The sequence below is a fragment of the Cavia porcellus genome, unplaced genomic scaffold, assembly GCF_034190915.1.
Source record: "Cavia porcellus strain 051 isolate PalLab524CR breed Dunkin Hartley unplaced genomic scaffold, mCavPor4.1 scaffold_23, whole genome shotgun sequence".
Classification (NCBI taxonomy): domain Eukaryota; kingdom Metazoa; phylum Chordata; class Mammalia; order Rodentia; family Caviidae; genus Cavia; species Cavia porcellus.
The window spans coordinates 35363366-35386384 of NW_026947506.1; the positions used below are offsets into that span (position 1 = coordinate 35363366).

At 45.1% G+C, this 23019-nt stretch overlaps 1 protein-coding gene across 1 annotated transcript in view; it reads right to left on the reverse strand.

The window, feature by feature from the left end:
• Positions 1–5596: 5596 nt before the first annotated feature.
• Positions 5597–23019, reverse strand: part of LOC111756912 (WD repeat domain phosphoinositide-interacting protein 2-like) — a 28836-nt gene continuing 11413 nt past the window's right edge. The window contains exons 3-7 of the mRNA XM_063233609.1: positions 9220–9226; positions 8947–9165; positions 7249–7333; positions 6561–6658; positions 5597–5993 (exon numbers count right to left, since the gene is read on the reverse strand). Coding sequence (XP_063089679.1) covers positions 5787–5993; positions 6561–6658; positions 7249–7333; positions 8947–9165; positions 9220–9226 — 616 coding nt within the window. The 3' untranslated portion in view covers positions 5597–5786. The remainder of the gene's footprint in view (positions 5994–6560; positions 6659–7248; positions 7334–8946; positions 9166–9219; positions 9227–23019) is intronic.

Below are 23019 nucleotides of genomic sequence, written 5' to 3' on the forward strand. Positions count from 1 at the left end.
GAGCTGAGGTCAGGCTGTGAGCCGGCTCACTGACCTGTGGACTGGAAGACGCCTGGGTTGCACAGGCAGTAGCGAGAAGCGAAGGCCTCCATCATGCGATCAATCTTCTGAGCCTCTCCAGGCAGTCTGAAGCTCCACAGGAACTGCCTGCAGACCTCTCACCGAGTGACCAGGCCACAGCAAGGATGCAACCCCCTCAGCCTGCATGCCACCCTGATAGGGGAATGCGGACCTCAGAACCAACAAAGAGACTCAGTTTCCTTCCACTCAATAATTCAGGGGACAGTTTTACCAACTGCTCCTCTTTCGTGTGACTATAACTAACTCTTCAGCAAGGTCTGCTGCCCCTGCCATTGGCCTGGCCAGGGTCCCAAGACATCTTGTCCCCACTGGCATGGTCTCCTGCATTCGACCTGATGATTTCTAGAGCCCTATGACATCCCATGGCTGCCACAGTCCTGACAGTGCACATGAGGTCACATCATCCTCTCAGGACCACACCCAGGGCACAAGGGCAGACTCAGCAGGATGCATCCAGGGCCCAGCCTCACCTCAGGCCACAGTCAGCGGCTGCTACATCCCTGGGGCAGGGGACTGGGCCTAGGTGAGCAGATGCCGCTGTCCTTAGATGGCCCTTCTCACAGGTTTCTCCCACATGCAGGTTAGCACAGCGCCTCCTTTTTGCACAGGACAGCATCTCTCATTGTTCTTTTCTGGAACTCAAAAGTTAAATCTGCTTCGTGGGCAAGCCAACATTCCTCCAATCAGCTAGCGCGCTTTCATGAAAGTGCCATCTACCTGCCCTGATCAGAGTGACTCTGAACGTTGGTCAGTTATCCCGGTGGGTAGAATATGGCTTTGTATTTAAGCAGAATTTCCCAACTGTTCTTTCAAGTTATACTTGTGGGTCACAGATAACTGAAACCAAAATCCAGTTACAACTTCCAGAGTCAGCCCAGGGAATTACATACTTTACCTCTTTTTTCCTCTCCAAAATGCAGAAAGTTTTTGTTCCTCTGAGTGGAAAATACCTTAATCATGGTCTCCTGCAACAGGGAAAGAAAAAAGGCAGACTTTAAGCTGAGCAAACAGACCTTTTCTATTTCTTTTGCATCAGATAACAATGAACCTTGTGGTCCATTTCCAGCAACAGAACCTTCCTGGGAGAAGTGTAGGGCCTTCTCCTCCATGCCCAGTCCTAGGTCAAGCCCACAGCCCCACAGGCTGACCTGGGCTTCCCCATACCATGGCATGTACCCAGCAGCCCACCTGTCTCTGTCAGCCTACTTCAATTTATTGTTATTCAAAACAGAACAGCCTGGAAGCCTTATGTGCAGTGTAAGACATCTGAACTGTTAGAATTTGCTAGTGGAAATTTTACTTGGCTGCCTTAGAAGAAGTACATTAAAATGTAGCAAATTGCTAAGACATATTAAACTTTCACAAAGAGAAAAAATATGAATACTTGGAAAGCTGCAGCATTTCCCTGCTTTACAGTGAACAGCCTAGGAGCATGGCTTTCTCCACGTCTCCTATCTCCCTTCCCTCAAGCAAGTTAACAGGGCTATGCATGGGTGAGACAGAATGTGAACACAAGCAAGAATGAGCATGAGTCAGAAGCCAAGAGGAGAAGTGAACAGGACTTCCAACGCGAGACTATCAAAATGTTCAGTTAAATGCTGGCATTAAAGGAGCACAAAAAGAAATAGACGGGCAAACGGAACGGAAACCTTTCAACAGCCCACATTTCAGATTTGTGAGTAGGAAGAATTATTCAACCTTCAACCTCACACCACAGTTTAGAAGGTTTAGACTGCTGCATATAAAAATGGTTAGGGCAACCTTGCATGTTTATAAATAGCCAGAAAGGTGCAGACCACTGAAGCACGGCACAGAAAGGAGCTGTTTATCTAACTCGCAGTGGGCCGAGGAGGGGACACAGTGCAGGTGGTTAGGAAGCAGACTGTGGCGGGCGAGGCAGGTCATTTCTGGACATGGAGTTGGAGAGCAGTGGTTCCCTCTGGATGCAATGCAAGGACACCACTGAGTGAGCAGCTCTAAGTGTCACAGGGACACGATGTTTTACGCATGCACACACAAAAACAAGGCGAAGGGCTTCTCCTTTACAGGTCAAGCCCAGGGCCTTTGCACTGAGCTACATCCCTGGCCCTTTTTTACTTTGAGACAAGGAGTCATTAAATTGACCCTAAATTTGTGATCCTCCTGACTCAGTCTCCCAGAGTGCTGGGCTTAGAGGTGTAGGCCACCAACAGCAATTCACTCTGTCATACTAATTAAGGGCTGCAAGGGGACATGATACCAAGTTCCTTGAAAGTGGGATTAAGTTACATGTGGCCTGGACCCAGAACAAGCCCAGTGATATTATCCCACAGACTGGATTCTGTTTAAATGCAAATTAAGCAGTTTTCTTTTTCTTTTTTTTTTTTTTTTCTTGGTACTGGGGATCAAACTCATGACCTTGCACCTGCCAGGCAGGCACTTAAGCCATTGAGCTAAATCCCCAGCTGTATGAAGCAGATTTCTTTAACCTGGAAAAAAATATTCTACTTTTAGTGTCTCTGAAATTCCAAGTGCTTGAAGTACTAAGAGCTAAGAAGAAACATAACAGCAAGATTTTGATTAAGGGGTAAGGACTTCACACTCCCAGAGGAGCTGGGCAAGGGGACGTGTGGGCTGGTCTAGCACACAGGTGCCCAACTTTGGGCTTGCCTGGACTGCACTGAGTGAAGAGGAACTTGTACTACATGTGAAACACATAATATAGTTAATGTAAACAGGTAATAAAGTGTCCTTTGTAAAACATTTTAACTTACTAAATTAGCTTGATGAAATAACCCAAGCCGAGGTTGAGTAAGAAAACCTACATATCTGCGTAATAAGACCTGACACAGGCGCACAAGTGCAGGCAGGCTGAAATATAATTGAAAGGCAGCTGTGTTTCACATGCCCAGGGGCACAAGAGCTTCAGGGGACCACTGTGCTGCAGGGCACAGGATGTGGAGTTTGCGCTGCTCTGGTCCCTGTCAAGTGCCCTTGATGCCCACACAGTCCCTGCAGGAGTTAGCTGAGCACCAGGATTATGATCTGTGGGCCATGGATGGGATATACCTGGCTACTAGCACAATCAGAGGCTTGGAGTCCAAACCTGACAGTGAGCAATGGGAGGAGCCCAGGCAGCTGCTCTGATCCCTCGGCATGAAATGAGAGAATGCTATGCTGTGATCAGGTGGCACAAGGAATACAAGTCCCTGGGAAGTGGGACTGAGGGAGGCGCAGACTCAGGAGGGGAGGACGATTTAGAACTTCAGGGAGAAGAAAATGAAAATCCAAGTGCAGCTGGCAAGTGCACAGAGGACTGGTGCTCCGAAAAGAACAATGACAAGAAAACAAACACAATCTCCAAGAGACAGAAGAGAAGGACAGAGCTTTGGAGGGAAAGCAGGACCAACATGGCAGATGAGGTGGGGGTCCAGGCCTGGAAGACCAGGAGAGCCTGCTAGAGTCACGCTGACATCTGGCAGCATGCTGCTCTGTTCTGGGCGTGGAGGTATTTAAAGAAGGCCGTGTGGAGCCTGGTGGATGGTGCATGTCTACAGTCCCAGGACTCAGTGGGGTTGAGGCAGAAAGAGCCCCTGAGCCTTCGAGTTCCTGGCCGGCAACTGTGGAAATAACCTACTGTAAAAGCAAAGAAAAGAGGCCACAGGCCAAATCTGTGATCATCCCCCTCAGAGAAAACAGCAATTTCTTAATCACATCTGGTTTTCAAACCCCTGTAGCAGCTATGGATGCTTGGGGTCACCTAACGCTGATAAAATGAAGCACGACTCAAAGGGTGTCTTGAGTTAGGATTTGGGATGCACAGCATGGGGACAGAGCTGAGAGGTGTTACCACGAGGGCATTCCAATGGATGCCACCACTGGCTTGTGAGCACACAGGACTCTGTTTACACACGTGGGTCTACTACTCACAGAACAGAGACAAACAGATGGCCATCAAGCTTGTTATGGAAGACGAGGATTCCAGGGGACACAGACTTCCCAGAGCACCACAGTGGGGCAACTCATCAATGTGGGTTTCCAGGAGGAGATGGCTGTGTGCAGTGCTCAGAATGTACTTGAAACACAGACTGTGACAGCAAAGCACCCCTAAGCCCTGAGTGCATGTGAGGAGAGCCACTGCTCTACCCTCACTAGAGTGAGACAGCTGGATGCAGCGTAAATGAAGGGGTCTGTGAGCCTTTCCGGGAAATTCCTTTCTCAGGTCTGCTGACATGGCTGTGTATGTGTTCTCAGTAACACATATATACTGTGGGCTAAATAATGCAAGTGTTTATAAAATCACTCAATTATATTAAACTAGCCTGTGCTCCTTTATTGCTGGTCCTTAGCCTGAAGAGAAATGACTTCAACACTGGTTTGTAGCTGGGCATGGTGGTTGATGGCTGTAATCCCAGCACTCAGGGGGCAGAGGCAGGAGGATCACTGTGAGTTTGAGGTCAGCCTGAATTACACAGCGAGATCCTGTACCCAAAACAAAAACCCTCCTCCTCAAAACAAACAAACAAACAAAAAAAAACAAAACGAGCTGGTTTGTAGAAACCACCTGGACATACTTTGCTTGGAATAGTACTTCAACCATCCTATATGTGAACTCAGGCCCTACAGATGGCCCCCAGCAGCATCATACCCTAGGCAGGCTCACCTCCAGTAAAGTTCATGTTGTGCATATCTTGATGAAAACTAAACGTTAAATACATTGCAATACTTAAAAGACAAAAGACAGCCAGGTGTGATGGCTCCTACATGTAGTCCCAGCTACTCAGGGGGCTGAGGCAAGAGTACTGCTTGAAGAGTCTGAGACCAGCTTGGGCAACATAGTAACACTCTGTCTCAAAAATAAAGAACAGGGGCTGGAGGTTTAGCTCAGCGGCCTAAGTGCCTGCTTTGCAAGCAGGCAGTTGTGAGTTTGATCCCTGGTACCGATAAAAAGGAAAAAAGACACACACACACACAAAAAAGAACAAAAACCAAACCTTCCTACACCCCTCAAAAAAAGCCAAAAAGATCACTTTCCCCCTCTTCAGTACTGGAAATTGAACCTAGGGCCACTGTAGGAACCTACAGCCTTGGCCCTTTTTATTTTGGAACGTGGTTTCAATAACTCACTCAACTGTCTAGGACAGGCTTGAATTTGAGGTTGTCCAACCTCAGCCTCCTAGAGTTCTGGGATTACAGGCTTGAGCCACCACCCCTGGCTAGGCCACAGCATCTCAACCCAGACATTCTTACTGGCCTCTCTCTGACTTTTACACTTTTCCTTATTTTCTAAACTCTCCCCCACAGAACGTGAACATCACAGTTTGAAGACACACTGGGGACAGCGGCCTGGCTAGAAATGCAGTTGCATCTGCTCTGTGCCTTTCCGTGTTTTCCACAACAAGTGTGTATCCTCTTGTCAGACAATGACACAGTGTCACAGTCAGGACAGTAAACATCCCCAAGGCCCTGAGCTGGCTGAGGGCGGTGCTGCTGCTGAGCGTAGGAGTTTAAGAAGTGAGGCCTGGTGGGGAGAAGTGAGACCAGTGCCTGGTCCCCACCTCCCCAGGCTGTCCTGAGGTGAGCAGCTGGGCCCTGCCCTGCAGCCTGTGCTTAGCTGTTCTGTGCCTGGGACAAAGTGCCAGTGAGCCCAGGCCTTCCTCCTTAGAAGACAGACTGTGGCTGGGACAGAAAGTGGACTCGCTCACGTTTCCCTTACTCCCCGGCAGCTACCAGCGTGGCCGCATGGCTTCTCTGCAAGGCAGCATTACTAAAACCTGTCTGCGTGCACAGAGCTGGAACTGAGGCCTTCGACCCACTTCTTCCTGGGCCACAGCACCTACCTTCTCAGAAGCAGTGGCAAGTTTGGTTCCACTTGCATCAAAAGCCAGTGCCGCTAAAGGACTGTCGTGGGCTGGGATCATGTTTGCAGCTCTCTGAAATGGGAAACCAACAAAACATGGCTGCCATGCATGAAAGCCTGTGCCTTGTGCTACTGTCTGTCAGCAGACCGAAATGCCACCAATGAGCCACCATTTGGCCAATACAACATCAAGTCCACCTGACTGACTGGGGTGGGGCTACGCAAGTGCTGCTCAGACTCTAAGACACACAGCACTTTCTCCCTGAAGGTCTCCACACTGCCTGGGCCACCCCCACTGCAGGAGCTCAGCACTCGGGGACCCGCAGAGGCAGCTTCAACCAGCCCTGCTCCACCTTTGAGAGGAGTGATAACTGTGCAGTTGGGCTAAAGATTCCAGGGTTGAAACATGCTTGACTGTCCCATCGGGGCACTGGTGTCACTGCTGCTACACATGGATCTAATCACTTTTATCCATCTTTTTGCTAATAAAATGAGACAGTCACACGTGTACCACCTTACCACCTATAAGCTGGCGGGAACCTAACATGTCCACATCAGAGGCGCCCAGCAGTGGGACATATGAATTATGGCCCCACTGTTAATGTGTTAAAGAGTTAACCAAATACAAAAGGGCCCTCACCAAGTTAATGGTGTCGAAGACCTGCACCTCTCCGATGGTGGCACTCCCTGGGTACGCCAAGTAGCAGTTGTCACTGTTTATTGAGAGGGCACACAAGCCTGTAGTAACACACGGACAGCAGGTTCAAGTCAAGTCTGAAAGTGTGCCTTTCTAGTTGTAATTTAGCATTTATTTTTAAAATTACAAATAAAATACCATTTTGATAAGCTAACAACAGCATTTTTAAAATTTGGTATCCCCAACCCAACTTAGGTGATGTCAACACTATAAAAAGGCCTTTGCTTTGAAATGATCAGTAACCTCAAAAGCCAGCAACAGTTATGTACTGAATGTTGAGCAAACCAAAGAGCTGGTACTGCCCACTGACCAACTTTAGCAGAAAGCTGACTGGTTTAAAACCACAATTTTAAAAATCAGCCTCATCCATGGAACCTACATAAAGAAACAAAAATCTCTCACCTATAGGTATAATTAAGAAAGTTTTTTAGCAGGCTCAGACATAGCCAAGTATTCAGAGAAGAGGTCCCTGTCTTGTTAAGTCATTAAGTTGTCCAGGCTGGCCAAAAATTGCAGTCTTCCTGCCTTAGCCTCCCAGAGCGCTGGGATTACAGGTGTGTGGTATCGCACCCAGCATCCTAAAGCTGATCTCACAAGGCAAAATCAGAAAGATTCTCACAAACAAGTTTACCTGCAGGGTTTGGGGGGGTCTCCCTGATGGTGTGCAGTAAAATGTTGTGTATGTAGAGAGACTCCTCCAGGCACACAATGAGCCTCTAGAGAGAACACAGAAAACCTACCATGAAGAAACACTTGCTATGGCACATGTCCCTGGTTCTCTATTAGCCAAGTCCTGGTTAAGACGCTCTCCATTCCTTACTCATCCATCCACACAGGCTGGATGTTCAAGGTTTGGGATGCAGAAGGCTTCTTATTGCCAGAGGTGGGCACAGGAGCACTGGAATTCTAACTAATGTAACTTGCTATCATGCTGAACTACATGGAAAGCGGGCTTTGGAAACATTTGCTAAAGGCAGTTGCTTTTAAGAATTGATACTAGGCTGAGCATGGTGGTACATGCACCCCTGTGATTCCAGCACTTGGGAGGCTGGACAAGAGGAGCAGCTGGGCCCTGCCCTGCAGCCTGTGAGTTTTAAGCCTAGCCTGAGTTACATATTGAGTTCCAGGCCAGCCTGAACTACACACAGAGACTCTGTCTCAAAAAACAAAAAAGAAAAGAAAAAAAAAAGACACCTAAAAACTGGTATTAAGTTAGGTGTGAGGGCACATGTTTGTAATTCCAGCACTCAGGAACCTGAGGCAGGAGGATCACTGTAAGTTTGAACCCAGCCTAAACTACCTAACAAAACACTTGTCTCCAAAACAAACAAAAATTTAAAAATCCATAAAAATACAAAGCTTATTTTGCTGCAAGTTCTTGCCCATTTGCAGAAAATGCACGCAGACTTACAGGATCCACTGAGGGAATGATTCAGACAAGAAAGACAACCTGGCATGCACACAATTCTTTGTTGGGACAGGAAGGAACATTTATGTATCTTAGATTTTTAAAATCTTCAAGCTATTACATGCTATGATTTCTCAGTTTAACCGATTTTGTCACTTAACAGACCAAACCGGTGCTAACGAGGCTTAAGTGAGAGGGCTGCCTTCATCCAGTTCCAACCAGAAGCCAGCTCCAGCTGTAGCTCGCACTCTGTCCTGGGGGCCAAGTCAGCCCTCCCTTCAGGGTGTGCGGTGCTGCCGGAGCTGGGAGACACAGGGGAGCTAATGGGCAGAGCTGGACCGTGTGCTAACCTGAGCCAGGGGAGGCTGCTGAACAAACCCAAGAGCTACTCACCAACTCTGCTGGGTTTTGGGGAATAGACAAGTCAAACTGACAACTTAATGGAAGGAAAAAAGGGTCTGAAACATTTTTAAAAAGTAACATTCATAAAAGCAAAAGATACATAAACACCTGGACATCTCTGGACAATTAAATGTATTTTTTTTAATACCAGAGATTGAACTCATGACCTCACACTTGCCAAGCAGGAGCTTGTGCCGCTGAGCTAAATCCCCAACCCATGATAAGCAAATAGACAGACAGTAAGTTGTTAAGACTTGTGTCTTAAAGAACGGGTGAAACAGCCTGGCAGGGGAAGGCAGTGTCATGAATGTGATGGTTGGGACAAAGCTGCTGAGGAGACAGCAGAGCAGTCAGCCTCTGGCCAACGTGTGCCCAGCACGGGGATGGCTGGCTGGTGGGAGCTGCATGGTGCCACCCTCTGCTCCACCCTGGAGGCCCTGGAGGAGACAACCATACCAGGCTGGAAGCAGAGGGACAGGGAGCAATGTACACTAAAATCCATACCAGAGCCTCACTCACCTGCCTGTTCAGTTTCACGGCCAGAATCGTGTTGGAGTAGCTATAATTACAGATCTCAGTCCCCTTCTTAAAGTGGCAAACCTTCAGCTTCCTGGGAGCTTTGAGGCTAACGATGGCCACTAAGCTGCTGGAGAACAATCTTTCTACAATGCACACATCTTCAGTGTCAGCTGAAACCAGAAAAAAAAAGAAAAACACGTGGATCTTGGAGTCAACAGGCTAAATCCACCCGACACAAACGCACTCCAAACACACACTTAAGGCAGAGACTACCGGGCCCCTGGTGTACCAGGACAGCCCAAGGGGGTGGAAATTCCGATTTTTCTGGAGTCCCAGGAAAGCTGCCACTATGGATATAGATATCATCCCTCTATGTGAAGACAGATCACAGAATTACTTAAAAGAATTCCTTTAATAAGCTCTGTTGCTGGATTTAGATCAGAGGACTTAAAAATACACTAATTCAGAAAACCAAACTAGTAGATGAAGTGACAAAACAAGATACAAGAACCTATTTTATTAAGACATGAACTGCAGAAGGTTTTACAATTATCATGTTCTACCTTACAATTTTTAAACTGTATGACGGTACCAAAGTGACAGCATTTGGGAGAAACTGTACTTCTGATTCTGAGTTTGCATCTTTTCTTGGACTGGTGATATGACCCCCAGTCATCCCCAAGACCACCAGGAGAATAATCTGCACTCTGTAGGCTCTGGTTGTACCCCATAGGGCTGTGCTGCTGGGGGTGGCATTCAGGTCACGTATGGTAAATGTGATTCCATTTTTTGTATTTTCAAGCCAGGATGGGTCTGTTGAGATGCAACCCCACTGTAAGTGGAGGAGTATTTCTAAGCAAGTACAGGGTAGCAATCTATTCATGGATTTGACAAGCAAACAGCTGAACACCAGCCTAGGTACTGGCAACGTAATGATGTGAACTGAAGAGTCAGACACAGCCTAACTGCCACAGCACATATTTGTTTAAAACAAAAACAACTAAAAAAGCCATGTCCCAGCATTTGGGAGGCTGAGGCAGGAAGATCTGTGTGAGTTTGAGACCAGTCTAGACTACAAAGTGAGTTCAAGTCTACCCTGAACCAGAAAGGGAGATCCTGTCTCAAAAAAAAAAAAAAAAAAAAACAAAAAAAACAAAGCTATTATTCAGAATGGAAAAGGTTGATTCTAAGCTTTTTTTTTTTTTTTTTTTTTTTTTTTTTTTTTGTCTTTTTCTTTTTTATTGGTACCGGGGATCAAACTCACGACCACACACTTGCAAGGCAGGCGCTTATGCCACTGAGCTAAATCCCCAGCCCCGATTCTAAGCTTTTCAGTTTATTCAGTTACTTTTACCTATTTATAGATCAAATCGGGTTCTCTTCTTTCCTACAGCAGTGCACAAACCTTTATTTCAAGGATCAAAAAGCAAATGGTTTAGAAAGTGGCCAGGGTGCCTGATGGCATCCGGAGCAGGTGCTGCCTCCCCGTGAAGGAGCGGAGGTCTCGGGGCATGGCCCCGACAAGGCAGGATCTGAAGAAATGGACGTTGGACTAGCATGTCAACTACATGTGGCTCGAAGAACCTTGCTAAGAGCCAGACATAGGTTCTCTGATGCCCCTTGCACTGGAAACTCATGAGGTTGTGATAAGAAGCCTGAGGGGGGGGCAGGGTATCAGGAGAGCTGGGAGCTGGTCCCCACCCCTGGGCCACTGCAGGGCTATGAGACTGGCCCTTCTTCATCACTGCTGGCCACCTCCACAAGCTGCCCTCCACCCCTCTTGGCGAGCCTGCTTTATCTCTGTTGTTTCCCAAGTGTTAGCTGAGCTGCATCTCATGCCCTCACCCTGCCAGTCAGTAGCTCCCATGGCGCATCCAGTTCCACTGATGGTAAACTTTTAGAGCTTTCAATGATATAAACAGCCCACCGTGGCATGTGTGCCATTGATTTGCCACCACTGATCTACGCGCAGGGCCCCTGCTGGGACAGAGCCATGCCTGGCTGTCCCTTCATCTAACACTGCCCAGCAGGAAGGGGGCAGCTCCACAGACCCTGGTGCTGGAGAGAGACTCGGTGGTTGGATTCTGGATGTTCTGTAAATGCTTCAAACACTACTTTAGAGACCAATCTCTTAAACTGCAATGTTACTTAAACACAGGCCACTTTTGTGAGGTGTGGTTTTGCTCATGAAGCCCCATTATCCCCAGATGCTGCATCTAAGGAGCAGAACAGTTTAGGCTAAATTTCAACTGCTTTCACTCTGATACCTGCACTGGGAAGGCGACAGTACAGGGTGCCTCTCTGTGTCCTGGGAGTGCAATGGTGACCCAGAGGAGTGCCTGGGAAAAACCAGTTTAAAAATCAGACTCTGCAGTAACTGGCTGTCAGGCCTGGCATTAATTATCTCAACGGTGAAGTAGGAAGGTGCTGGACTCATAGCTTTTTAATTCTAAGACTAGGAAAACATGGTGCATACAAAACCAACTGTTTATTAACAGCAAAAATTTTTTTTTTTGTCTTTTTTCCTTTTTATCGGTACCAGGGATTGAACTCACGACTGCCTGCTTCCAAGGCAGGCGCTTATGCCGCTGAGCTAAATCCCCAGCCCCTTAACAGTAAATTTTTTAAAAATTCATGGATCTCCTAAAATTAAATGAGTGGTGAAAAGATCTTATTTCCAAATACGTTGATCTTCTTTATTCAGATTCTGTATTTGTGAATCTGTCATCTTTGCTGAAGTTTACTTGTAACCCCAAAATCAATATTTATGGGTTTTTACAGCCATTTGTATCACAGGCAGAACGCTAACAGATGGGAGGTCTCCTCACTGCATACTCAAGTCCAGGGCTGAACCATCAAGAGAAGGCGAGGAAGTCAGGAGAATGCAGGGAGGAGACTGCCGAGGGCACCCTGGGGAGGAGCAGGTCCCTACCGAGGGGCTGCAGGCCATCTGCAGGACTGGGAAGACCCTCATCAGCCAGAGAACAATCAGACCAGTTCAACAGAAGCAGACTACTCATGACAAGATTCAATGCTCTTTCTAGTAAGAATTCTTTACAGATCTATGAATAGGAGGCAACTTCGTCAGTGGATCAGGGGCATTTATGAAAAGTCTATAGCTAATGCTATACACACGGTTCTTCCTTTTGAGACCCAGGGAGGGAGTCAGGGTGTCTGCTTCCCTCACTCTGTGCTGGAGGTGTCTCTCATACTGCAACAGGGCCAGAGTAAGGAAACAAAACACAGGGCCCAAAAGGAAGCCGTTCAGCTATCCCTACTGCAATCTTAAGGTGCCTACAGAAGCAGCTATTAGCAAGGCAAAGCATACAAGATGAAACCACAAAAATGAGGCTGGTGTGTAGCTCAGTTTTAGAACACTTGTCTAGTGTGTCGAAGGCTTTGAATCCCCCCCTACAAACCACCTCCCCCTAAAAAGGGGGACTATTCTTATACACCAGCAGCAAATAACTAGGAAATGAAATTTAAAAACTAACATAACACTGACAACTCCCAAATTATAACATATTTGAATTTAATAAAAGATACAAGACCCCCATATCAAAATGAAAACTGAAGAACGGTTAAATTAATGGAGAGATATACCAGGTTCATGCATTGGAAACTCAATATTATTTAGTTTATCAATTCTCCTCATATTGATCTCTAGGTCCAATACAAACCTTGAACTCTCGCCAAATTTTTATAGTCACTGCACGCTGATTCAAAATTGTATATAGAAAAGCAAAGGACCTAGGATATCTAAGATTACCTCAAAAAGAACAAAGTCAAAGACTGACAAATAGATCAAGGGATGAGAACAAAAGAATTCAAAAGCAAATTCACCTACAGGACTGCTTTTAAGCACAAAAACAATCTTCAAAAGGGAAGCAGATCTTTTCAATACAGAGTGATGGAATAGGAATTTGTAAGGAAACTACCCTTGATTTATACCTTACAACACACACACACACACACACACACACACACACACACACACAAATTTGAAGTGTATCACTGGCCTAAACATGAAAGAGCTTTTATGTATAGTATAACTACAAAGCTTTCCAAAAATGCAAAAGAAAATAGCTCCATGATTTGAGAGTTGGCAATGGTTTCCTAGACAGGACATAGGAAGTAAAAATCATTAAAAGAAAAAGACAAATCAGACTACATCACAATAAAAAGTATCTACTTAAAACACAGAAAATTAAGAAAACAAGCCAGACTAGGAAAAAGTAGAGTCAGACAACAGACACATGAGAACAATCAGCATCACTAGTCACCAGGGAAATGCCAATTAAATCATAATAAGGGATGAGGGTGTGTGTGAGGTCCAGGTTCCAGCCTCAGCACTGTGTATGTGCACGGACACACACACATGTGCAAGCCATGATGGTGGGAACACAAACCTCCAAGCCACTAGAGGAGGTCTGGGGGCTTTCTGTAAGCTGAGTATGTGCAATCCAATAATGCTGTAGGAGTGCTACTCAAGACACATGCAAACATGCACACAAAACTTCCACAAGAACGTCCACACAGATCCCTCAGGAGCAGATATGCGTGGTCACACAGTATGTGCTGGCACTGACACAATGCCGATGTGCTTCCAGAAAATAGGCCGAGTGAAAAATCTGAAGTTCTAGTTGGCACAGGTAAACTATAGTAGAAAAAAGGTGGACCTTGGTTGCCTCTGAGGGTGGTAGGAGCCTGAAGAGCTCTGTAGAATGATGGTGAGCTTTGAGCCAGGGTACCCCCTAGATATGTGGGTGCTTCTCAAAACTCACTGTGTGTTCCACTGTGCATAAACTTTACCTTATTAAAAAAAAATGAAAACTCTCAACCCTATTCAGTTATGCTTGAGGTAAGATTTTGGGACTTTGCCCCGGGGTCTGCAATGTCTTCTGGAACCTGCACAGAGTGAGGTGGTTGGTGGGCAGGTGATGAGAGCAGAGCTAATGAAATATTAGCAACACATTCTGAGTGGTAGGAAGGTGGATGTGAGCTGAAAAGTGCTTTTGACTTTCATTTGTGCTTAGAAATTTCCATTAACAAAACTTCCATTAATAAACCTCAATGCAGGCACAGAGAAGGCAAACAATCAATGGATTAGAGCAGTGGTGGCAAACCTTTGGCACAAGTACCACAGTGGGCTGACTGTTATGACGGAGAGCTCTAAAAGGTTCACCATCACGAGTTAGTGTCTGCTCATCCATCCTACCCTGCATGGTCTTTAAGCTGGCTTTCCTGAAATTTTTAATGAAAGAAGTAGAATAGATTTATTTCAGACTTAAAAAAAAATGGGGCATGATGTAGAGGCAGAAAACCTTTTTTTTAAAACTATAATTATTCACAGAACAATGAAATGAATTTCCTTATACACACAACTGAGATTTCACAAACACTAAATTCTGACATTTAGTGTCAATGAAAAGCTCATTCTGACCGGCCTGGGCTACATAGTGAGAATCTGTTCCAAAAATAAAAGTTCATCTTCAATCACTCTTAATACACCAGTAAGTAAATAAGGCCATGAGACAGATGTCTTTTCCAGACATGGGGTGAAAGTGAATGATTTCTTACATCAGACTGAAGGTGGATGTGTTTTACATTTCACGTAAGTAGAACACAACACTGAAAAACGATTTAACATGGGATAGAAAAAGCATTCCGTCCTAAGAATCCTTACATAAGACTGATATGATTGAATATATATAAATTCAAAACCAAACTAGGTGTGGTGGTACACACCTGTAATTCCACCACTCCACAGGCTGAGGCAGGAGGAACCCTATTAGTTCAAGGCCAACTGGGTTTACACAGTGAGTTTGAGTCCCACCTAGAATACAAGAGCAAGGTTTTGCCTCAAAAACAACAAACAACAAAACAAAAAAATTAAGATTTCAGATTGATAAGAAAGGCAAAAAAACCAAATGATGACTCAGAAAAAAATATTCGAAACTCTTTAACAAATGGCTAATTTGTGCCTGCATGCCTGCTTTCTGTTTTGAGACAGGGGTTTCGCTATAGTGTTCAGGCTGGCCTTCAACTCAGTGTGTAATCCTACCTGGCCTCAAACTTACACTTATCATGCTGCCTCAGCCTCCCAAGTTCTGTGATTATAGGTAGCTAATTTGTTATAGATCAGTAAGAGACACGTAATCCAACAGAAAACCAGGCAAAGGAAATAAAATGGTCAGTTTAAAAAATAGAAATAAAAAGGCCCCTAACTGTGCACAAAAAATTCAATTTCAGTTGATTCAAGGATTACCAATCATCAAGGCAAATGGACATTTAAAACAGTCACACATCTTTAAACAGGAAAATGTAAGTAGCACTTAGAGGGCTTGAGGAAGGCAGCTTGCTCACTCCCCCACCTCGGGAACCCAAGCTGGCCCTGCCTCTGTCAAGGGGCAAAGTGGAAGCATCTATTGATTTTAAAACGTGGTTATCTTTTATGCATGCATTTCTCCACTGTAGGAAGCTGCCTTTCAGTAGCACACACACATGGGCAAAACAAAGATGCACACTCGGCATTTCCAATCCCAAGGTACTAAATATCCACATAGGAACTCGTACATCAAAGTTCACAGCAGCCCCCAAATGTCAAAGACCCAGAAGCTATTTAGCAAGACACAGAAATGAAGTACTGACACACCATGGCAGGGAAGAACCATGAAAGCATCTATGTGAAAGAGCCAGCCAAACATGATTCCATTTATCTGAAACGTCCAGACAGCAAATCTATGGAAGCAGAAAGTAGATTGGTGGGCTTGGGGTGGGAGGAGGAAACAGGGAGTGACTGCTAATGGACTTAGGCTTGCTTTTGAGGATTATAGAAACATTTCAAAATTAATTATGGTACACTTCACAAGCCAGCATAGATGTACTAAACCCACTGAATTGTATGCTTTAAAAAGATTTATTTACCTTATGAGATAAAAAAAATTTTATCTCCAAAAGGTTTTTAGAAGCCACAATAAAGACCAGCTTAGGCAGCCTACTACAGAAATCTGAACTCTGGCTGATATATTAAAGATGTGACCCAAGAAGCAGGGATGATGGACATCAAGATGCGCTGCAACCATGAGACAGGAAAAAACAGTGTCAGGGCAGGCCCTCCCAGAGGGCATGAGTCCACAGACCACAGGAGGTACACGGATAGGGGTCAAGGAGGTCTCTAACGCCTCTGAAATCAGAGCTATCTGCAAGTTGCATCAGATGTTCAAAGAAGCCACTAATCCAGGAGAGGACAAAACCCTCTGCCAATGGCAAGGAAGGCTCCCCAAGAACTCCCCAGCAAAGACGCAGCTCTGACATTTCCAATTACACTTCACACTCAATAGAACTTCCAAACACATACAAAGGTGGGAAAATACTGTGTTAAAATAAACAATTTTCTACAGTAAAAGACACATTGACCACAAAAGGGATAGACTTTGAACTGCATCAGGACATCAGGGCAGCCACAACAGCTCAACTAAAGACATTCCTGAAAGAAGACTTCAGAACTGTGTCAAAAAGTAGCATGAATCCGGTGTGTTCAAAGTGAGGTGGAGTACTCTGAAGGGCATTAATGGCAATTTTTTTACTGTAAAAAAAGAAAAACCTTTTAAAATTAAAAATATTTACATTAATAAAATTATACCTTGTACATGGAATCCACATACCCAACAATCATTTCCACTACACTAGGGTACAGACAGCTTAGGCCTCCCAGGAACAACGGTAAACAACAGTCCACACATGGCAGGGGATTTAGCTCAGTGGCACAAGGGCTTGCCTGGTGAATGCAATGTCATGAGTTTGATCCCTCGTATGAAAACAAACAAACAAAGTCCACACTGGTTAAAAAGAAAAAAGGAGATGACAGTCAAATGAAAAGCAAAAAAAACAGGGTGGTATCATTATTCAAGATGGCACACATTACCAGCACACTAGTGCCACAAAGAACTCAGGCTGACACGAACAAAATCTAAGCATAAGCTTCAGTGACCACAAGTGGCAAAGGCCTGGCCTCACTCTAGGAGGCCTCTGCCACAATTTCTGTAAACTTTCTTCTAGAGACTGCCTATCTACGATCTGACCTGAGAAATCAATTAGTTGATTGAAAAAAGAGTGTTTCTTTTGCTTCTGCTGGCATAGTTTATAGCTGGCAATGATAAAGTTCCTAAAGCAGGAAGAGAAGAAGAGAGCCTTTAAATAATTGATAAAAACACACTTCCAGCCTGTCCAATGTCTGGAGCTCTGCAGGGATAGGAATTAAGTCTAATATTCCATTACCACAGGTTCAGGCAAGAGAGGCAACCAGTTTCTCCATTACTATAAATCTCACTGAAATTAATATTCAGACTGGTGAGTGGCCTGTCAAGTAGGAACGATGTCAGAAAATACCATTTCTCAGACCTTAAGATGTTGATGATAGCCAGTAAAATAAATGGTGATTGGTTTCTTGGCCAAGCAATAGGTTGATAAAAGGTGTTAGGAGACGATGGATGATGTGTGTATCTGACGATGGATGATGTGTATATGGAGCTTCAGTCACTTGCTGAGCTGGGAACATTTTGCTCACGTAGTATCCTAGAACCACACACTTCATGAGTGATGCTTCCTGGCTTAGAAAATGCTAAGGTATAAAGAAAAGGCACAATGTAGAATCTAAACAAGCCAGCTCCTAAACTTTTGTGATATTTTACACCTTCTATTACACCTCCTATTCATTTTGGAGGACATTACTATAGTAGCATTTTAAGGTGGAGAGACTACATTTGCATACAGTGTGTCTTCAAACAACAAGAACTGGCCTGCAGAGGAAGGAGAAAAGACACAGGACTCATGTGGACAAGTGGCGAGGTGTGCCCAGTTCATGTACCTTCTAAGTTTGAAATGACAACAGAGACAGTAAAAACCTTACAGTGCTGTGGGGGTAAAGGCCTTGGGTCTTTTTAATTAAAGAAATGAAATAAGCAGTTGTCAATCTTGTTTTCCTCCTGGGACAAACTCTGGCTCATTTGTTCTGTAACAGCAAGAGACAGATAGCAAAGTTCTCATTTTATGATGGATGCTAAAAGTTAGAAGGCTGTGAGCCAATACCCAGCATGCTAGGAAGTGAGATTGTTTGCTAGCTCCACCCACAGAAAAATGCTAAGAAGCAACCTGGACATTCACTCAGAGGCTACCCTGGTTCCCAAGAGACTCTCTTTTATCTACTCAAAGAAAGTACGTGAGCGAGGAAAGGTAGACAGTACTCTAGGACAGAACAGTGAAACAGCTGCAGTTTAAAGTATTAACCCTGAAACTATTCTTGGCCCATTTCATCATCTATTTTTAAGGATTGAAGTTCACTAAGAGGAAGACAAATCATTGTTGTCACTAAAGTGTCTCCTTAAAGACTAGCTGTCTAAACACACATTTGATTCCACTGAAGCCTTTGACAAATGGTGCCAAAAGCCAGTCAGCCAAGTTTACATTGCCGAAGAGGCAAAACTAGGTTTTGGTATTCTTTTTCCCTTCTCTAAGCCCCTGGCCTTCAAACAGGGAAGGAGATTCTGTGGGTTTCAAACAGACAAGAGGCAACAATAGGACAAATCAGAGGCTTTCTTTTGGCTGCAGATTTAATTTAATGAACGTGTCAGCCATTTATCAAAGCCACAGGAATCCTGTTGCAGGGACAGGGCTATGGTTCCAGAGGAAAGGTCCTGAGGGGAGATCTCCAGGAATAGTGGCTCTGGTTCACACCTCTTTTATCTAGATCACATCTTCAGTTACTCAAGACTTGGTAAGCACCAGGAGACCAGCCTAAGGACAAAAGAGGAGTGAAATCTGAGCCAGCCAGCAGGAACCATGGGTCAAGGAACCTAGTCCAAGAAGCCTAGTGCTGCTCTCCCCCTCTCAAGGGCTGGGTGTTCACCTTCAGAGCAGGGACAGCTTCCACTGAGGGGGCCTTCAACAGGGTTGGGGGCAGGGGAACACCGTAATTCCAAGCAAGTGGCACAAAGAAGCCCTGTTGTCTTTGCTTTATCCTGGGACAGGAGCTGTTATTCACGTCTGTGCTTGCCACTGTGCCCCCAGCCCAGCCTGACGCAAATGTATTTACTTTTTTTCTTTTTAAAGTACTGGGGGTTGAACCCAGAGTGTCTGCATAGAACTATATTCCCAGCTCTTTTTATTTTTCGAGACCAGGCCTAAGTCACGAAATAGCTTGGCGACCCTTCTGTGTCAGCCTCCTTCTCCGAGTACTGGGATCACAGGTCTGTGCCACCACGCCTGGCTAACATGTCAGCTCTCAGTCTTCTTCCAGTTAGACACCAGTGTCGTGAGGGCAGGAATGCTGTCCCTCTTCCTCTTCCTCTCCAGCAACCAGAACAGGCTGGCACAAGGCAGATCCTAAAGATTAAAATGTGCTACACCAGTGGATGTGAGAGTGACAGGAGATGTCCATTCACATTGAAAGAGTTTTGGCCCAAGAGGGACACATAGCTGGTAAAGCCTCAAGCAGAAGCAAGGAGCTCTATCTTCCCCACCCGTAGGAATTTGCTTTGGTGAGAAATGAATACCAATGAGATACCTGTGCATCCCTAATGCCCCTCAGGCACCACCCCCAACCTAAGCTACATATATGTCCCCACTCCATGTGTCCCACGGAGAGATCACGACCCGGGGAGATGCCGCACCCCAGGGGGTGGGGGGCATTCTTAAAATAAAGGTCATTTATATTTCATACTTCTTATCTTTTCAGCCGCCGCCACAATTCTATCACACATTACCTGGCAGAACCTCTCATTCTTGGGATTAGTGGAAAAGATGGAATTCAAAATGGACTCTGAAGTACAGAGAAAGCTAAGCTGGCAATATCAGAACACTCGGAAAGAAACACTGGCATTTCTAATATGCAAGAAACCTGATTTCCAAAACTTTATGCTCACTGGATGTGGCAGCAGCGTGCCTGTAAGCCTAGCCTTAGGGAGGCTGAGGCAGGAGGATCACTGTGAGTTTGAGGCCAGCCTAGCCTTCATGGTGAGTTCATGGCCTATTTAAATTACCCAGTGAGACCTTGGTCTCAGGAAAAAACCCAAAGATCAAAAAAACCAAAAATACTTTATGCTCATGTAGCTCTCAAAATGGTAAGTCTCTTTCTGAATCCATATCCCAGTGGACAAATCACAAACTATGAATACTATGCTCCTTATGAGCTAGCTCCTCATAAGGATCCTTAGGTTCCAGCCACAGGCAAGTTCAGGTCTACTCTAAGTGTTACACACAAAGTGGGTGGAAATAATTACAAACCACACACCAATAATGACTGGTATCTATAGCACAGAAAGAATTCACAAAATGGCATTAAAAAACCAAACAATCCAATTACAAAGCGGGCAAACACAGGAACAAATGATTCACCACAGAGGATATACAGACAGCAATAAACACACACAAAGATGTTGAACACAGTCAGTGGCAAAGGAACACAAAACCACAATGAGATAGCACTGCACACGCTTATCAGAGTGACAGAAATATACAGTGATAGCATCGGCAAGGGTGCAGAGAAACTCAGGCACTTATTACTGGTTGGAGCGTAAATGCTACAGCCAGCCTGGAAAACAATGTGCAGTTTCTCAAACAATCTGTGCACACAACTACTCTACCACCCAGCAACTGCACCTTTGAGCATTTACCTCCAAAAAATGAAAACCTGTGCACATACAAAACTCTAACACAAACGCTTGTAACAGATCTTTCTCCTTTCTACTCCCATTTCCACTTATTTTTGGTCAGTACTGGGGATTGAAACCAGGGACACACTACTCGGATTCCCCTCCCCCTTTCTGAGACAAGGTCTTGCCAAGTTGCACAGTATGGGTTTGTGATCCTCCTGCTGCAGCCTCCTGAGTAGCTGGAAGTACAAGTGTGCACTACCACACCTGGACACACGACAGCTTAACTTGTAACAGCCAAAAATCAGAATCAGCCCACAGATACTTTAATAGGAAAATGGTTATAATGAGGCGTGTTCAAACCATGGGATACTATTTGTTAGTAAAAGGAATGACCGACCATATGCAACCTGGATGAATTCCTCATCACAGAACGTTACATCCTTCTGCTATGGTCTGCATGACCCCATAGGTGTGTGGGCTCAGCTTGGCCCACTGGGTGCCACTCCTGGGGTATGGTGGAACCTCTAAGAGAAGGGTCCTAACAAGAGGTCTTCAGGTCACTGGGGTTTGTCCTCCTTCATAAGTGATTAACACAGACCCCTGTAAATTGATCTTCTGCATATCTTTATCTCTGCAAATTACAGAGATGCCATTCTTGCACCTGGCCAGCCAGCTCAAGTTACTCAGTAATCCCCAACATCCTCACTATCACTCATCCCTGAGCCACCCCCCTTTCTTCACAAGATAATAAATGCTGGGAGAGGGGCTGGAAATTTAGCTCAGTGGTTCAAGTGCTTGCCTTGTAAGCACAAGGTCATAAGTTTGATCCCTGGTACCAAAAAATAAATAAGTAAAAAATAAATAAATGCTGAGAGAGGCCTACCATCCAGGCCTTTGTCTACATGTCCTCATGAGGACTGGACTTAGGACTCCTTGGCTGCCCTTAACTTGGAACATGTCTTGCTGTCTTTACTCTCACCATGGGTTGGATTGTTGATGGTAGATTGGAATTAACTTGCTAGGATTCCAATAACGTCTCAATGGGATTACAAATTTAACTTTTTGGATTGTGAGGAAAACTAGAAAGAGGATTACAATGCTTGGATGATTGAACTCGATATTTGGGTTTACAATAGCAAGTCTAGCCTCACGAGCTCTCTTTGGTTTCCAGGTATCACTACCTGCTCTCATGGACATAATAAACATGGGGAGGGGGGCAGAGATGTGCTTCACCAGAACTAAGCATAGGCAGCAGGCACTGTGTTCTTGAACCTCCAAATGATAACTAAATAAACTTAGCTTGCTTCAGGTATTTTGTTACAGTGATAAAAACTGACAACTTCCGAACTTGAGAAATGGAGGACAGATTAGAGGCAGCTAGGGACCAGGGACAGGTGTGGGTGCAGTGCAGGGAGGCAGGTACAGTTATAAAGGGTAACCTGAAGGGTCTTTGTGGAATTGCTCAGTATTTTGATTGTAGATACAGGAATCTCCTCAGGTGTGAAACTGTAGAAAACTCAGAGACACATCAGTAAAACTACAGTGACATGAACAAGAGAGATGGATGTGGGTATTCTGGTTGCGGTACTTTGCAGTTTTGTTTTACCACTGGGGGAAACTGGACAAAGGGGACAAAGTACACCTGCCAGCGAATCTAAATTTCAAAAATTATGTTCATGGGAAGAACGAAAGCTTCCCCTGCCATCTCATGGTGGAGCTGTGCCTACACTGCCATTTGTTCATTACCTCTAATCCTGACAGCATCTCATAGGCAGGCGTTAGTTGTTTTGCCAAAAGTAAAAGGAAACTGAGGCCCAGAAATGAAGTAATCCATCTAAAGCCACACGACAAATGACTGAGCAAGAAGCCAAAGCTTATGACCATTCTGCTACTCCACGCTGACTCTCTGACAAATCGCTGTTCAAAAGCTGCAAATGACAACTCAAGAAAACAAACCGTTTTTAAAGGAACTGTTTCCATTTCAAACAAACATGTATCCCACTGTTCTTGCTATGTTATGAAGCAGTTCTGGATGTCTTCTGTATCTTTCCAAAGAGTGATTAAAAAAATTCAGTGAATACTACCACTGCACACACACACACACACACACACACACACACACACACTCACACACACATACACACACGCGCACGCGCGTGCGCGCGCGCTCGTAATCCCAGCATTTGGAGGGTTGAGGCAGAGGACTGCTGCAACTTTGAGGTCAGTATGAACTACACAGTGAGACCATGTCTCAAAAAGGTGGGGAGGAGGGGTTGGGCTAGGTATATAGCTCAGTGTGAAGGCCCTGGATTCAATCCCCAGTAAAACACACACACACACACACACACACACACACACACACACACACACACACACAAATGTGAACAAGATCTCTCTCCTAACTTCCTCGTCTTTACCC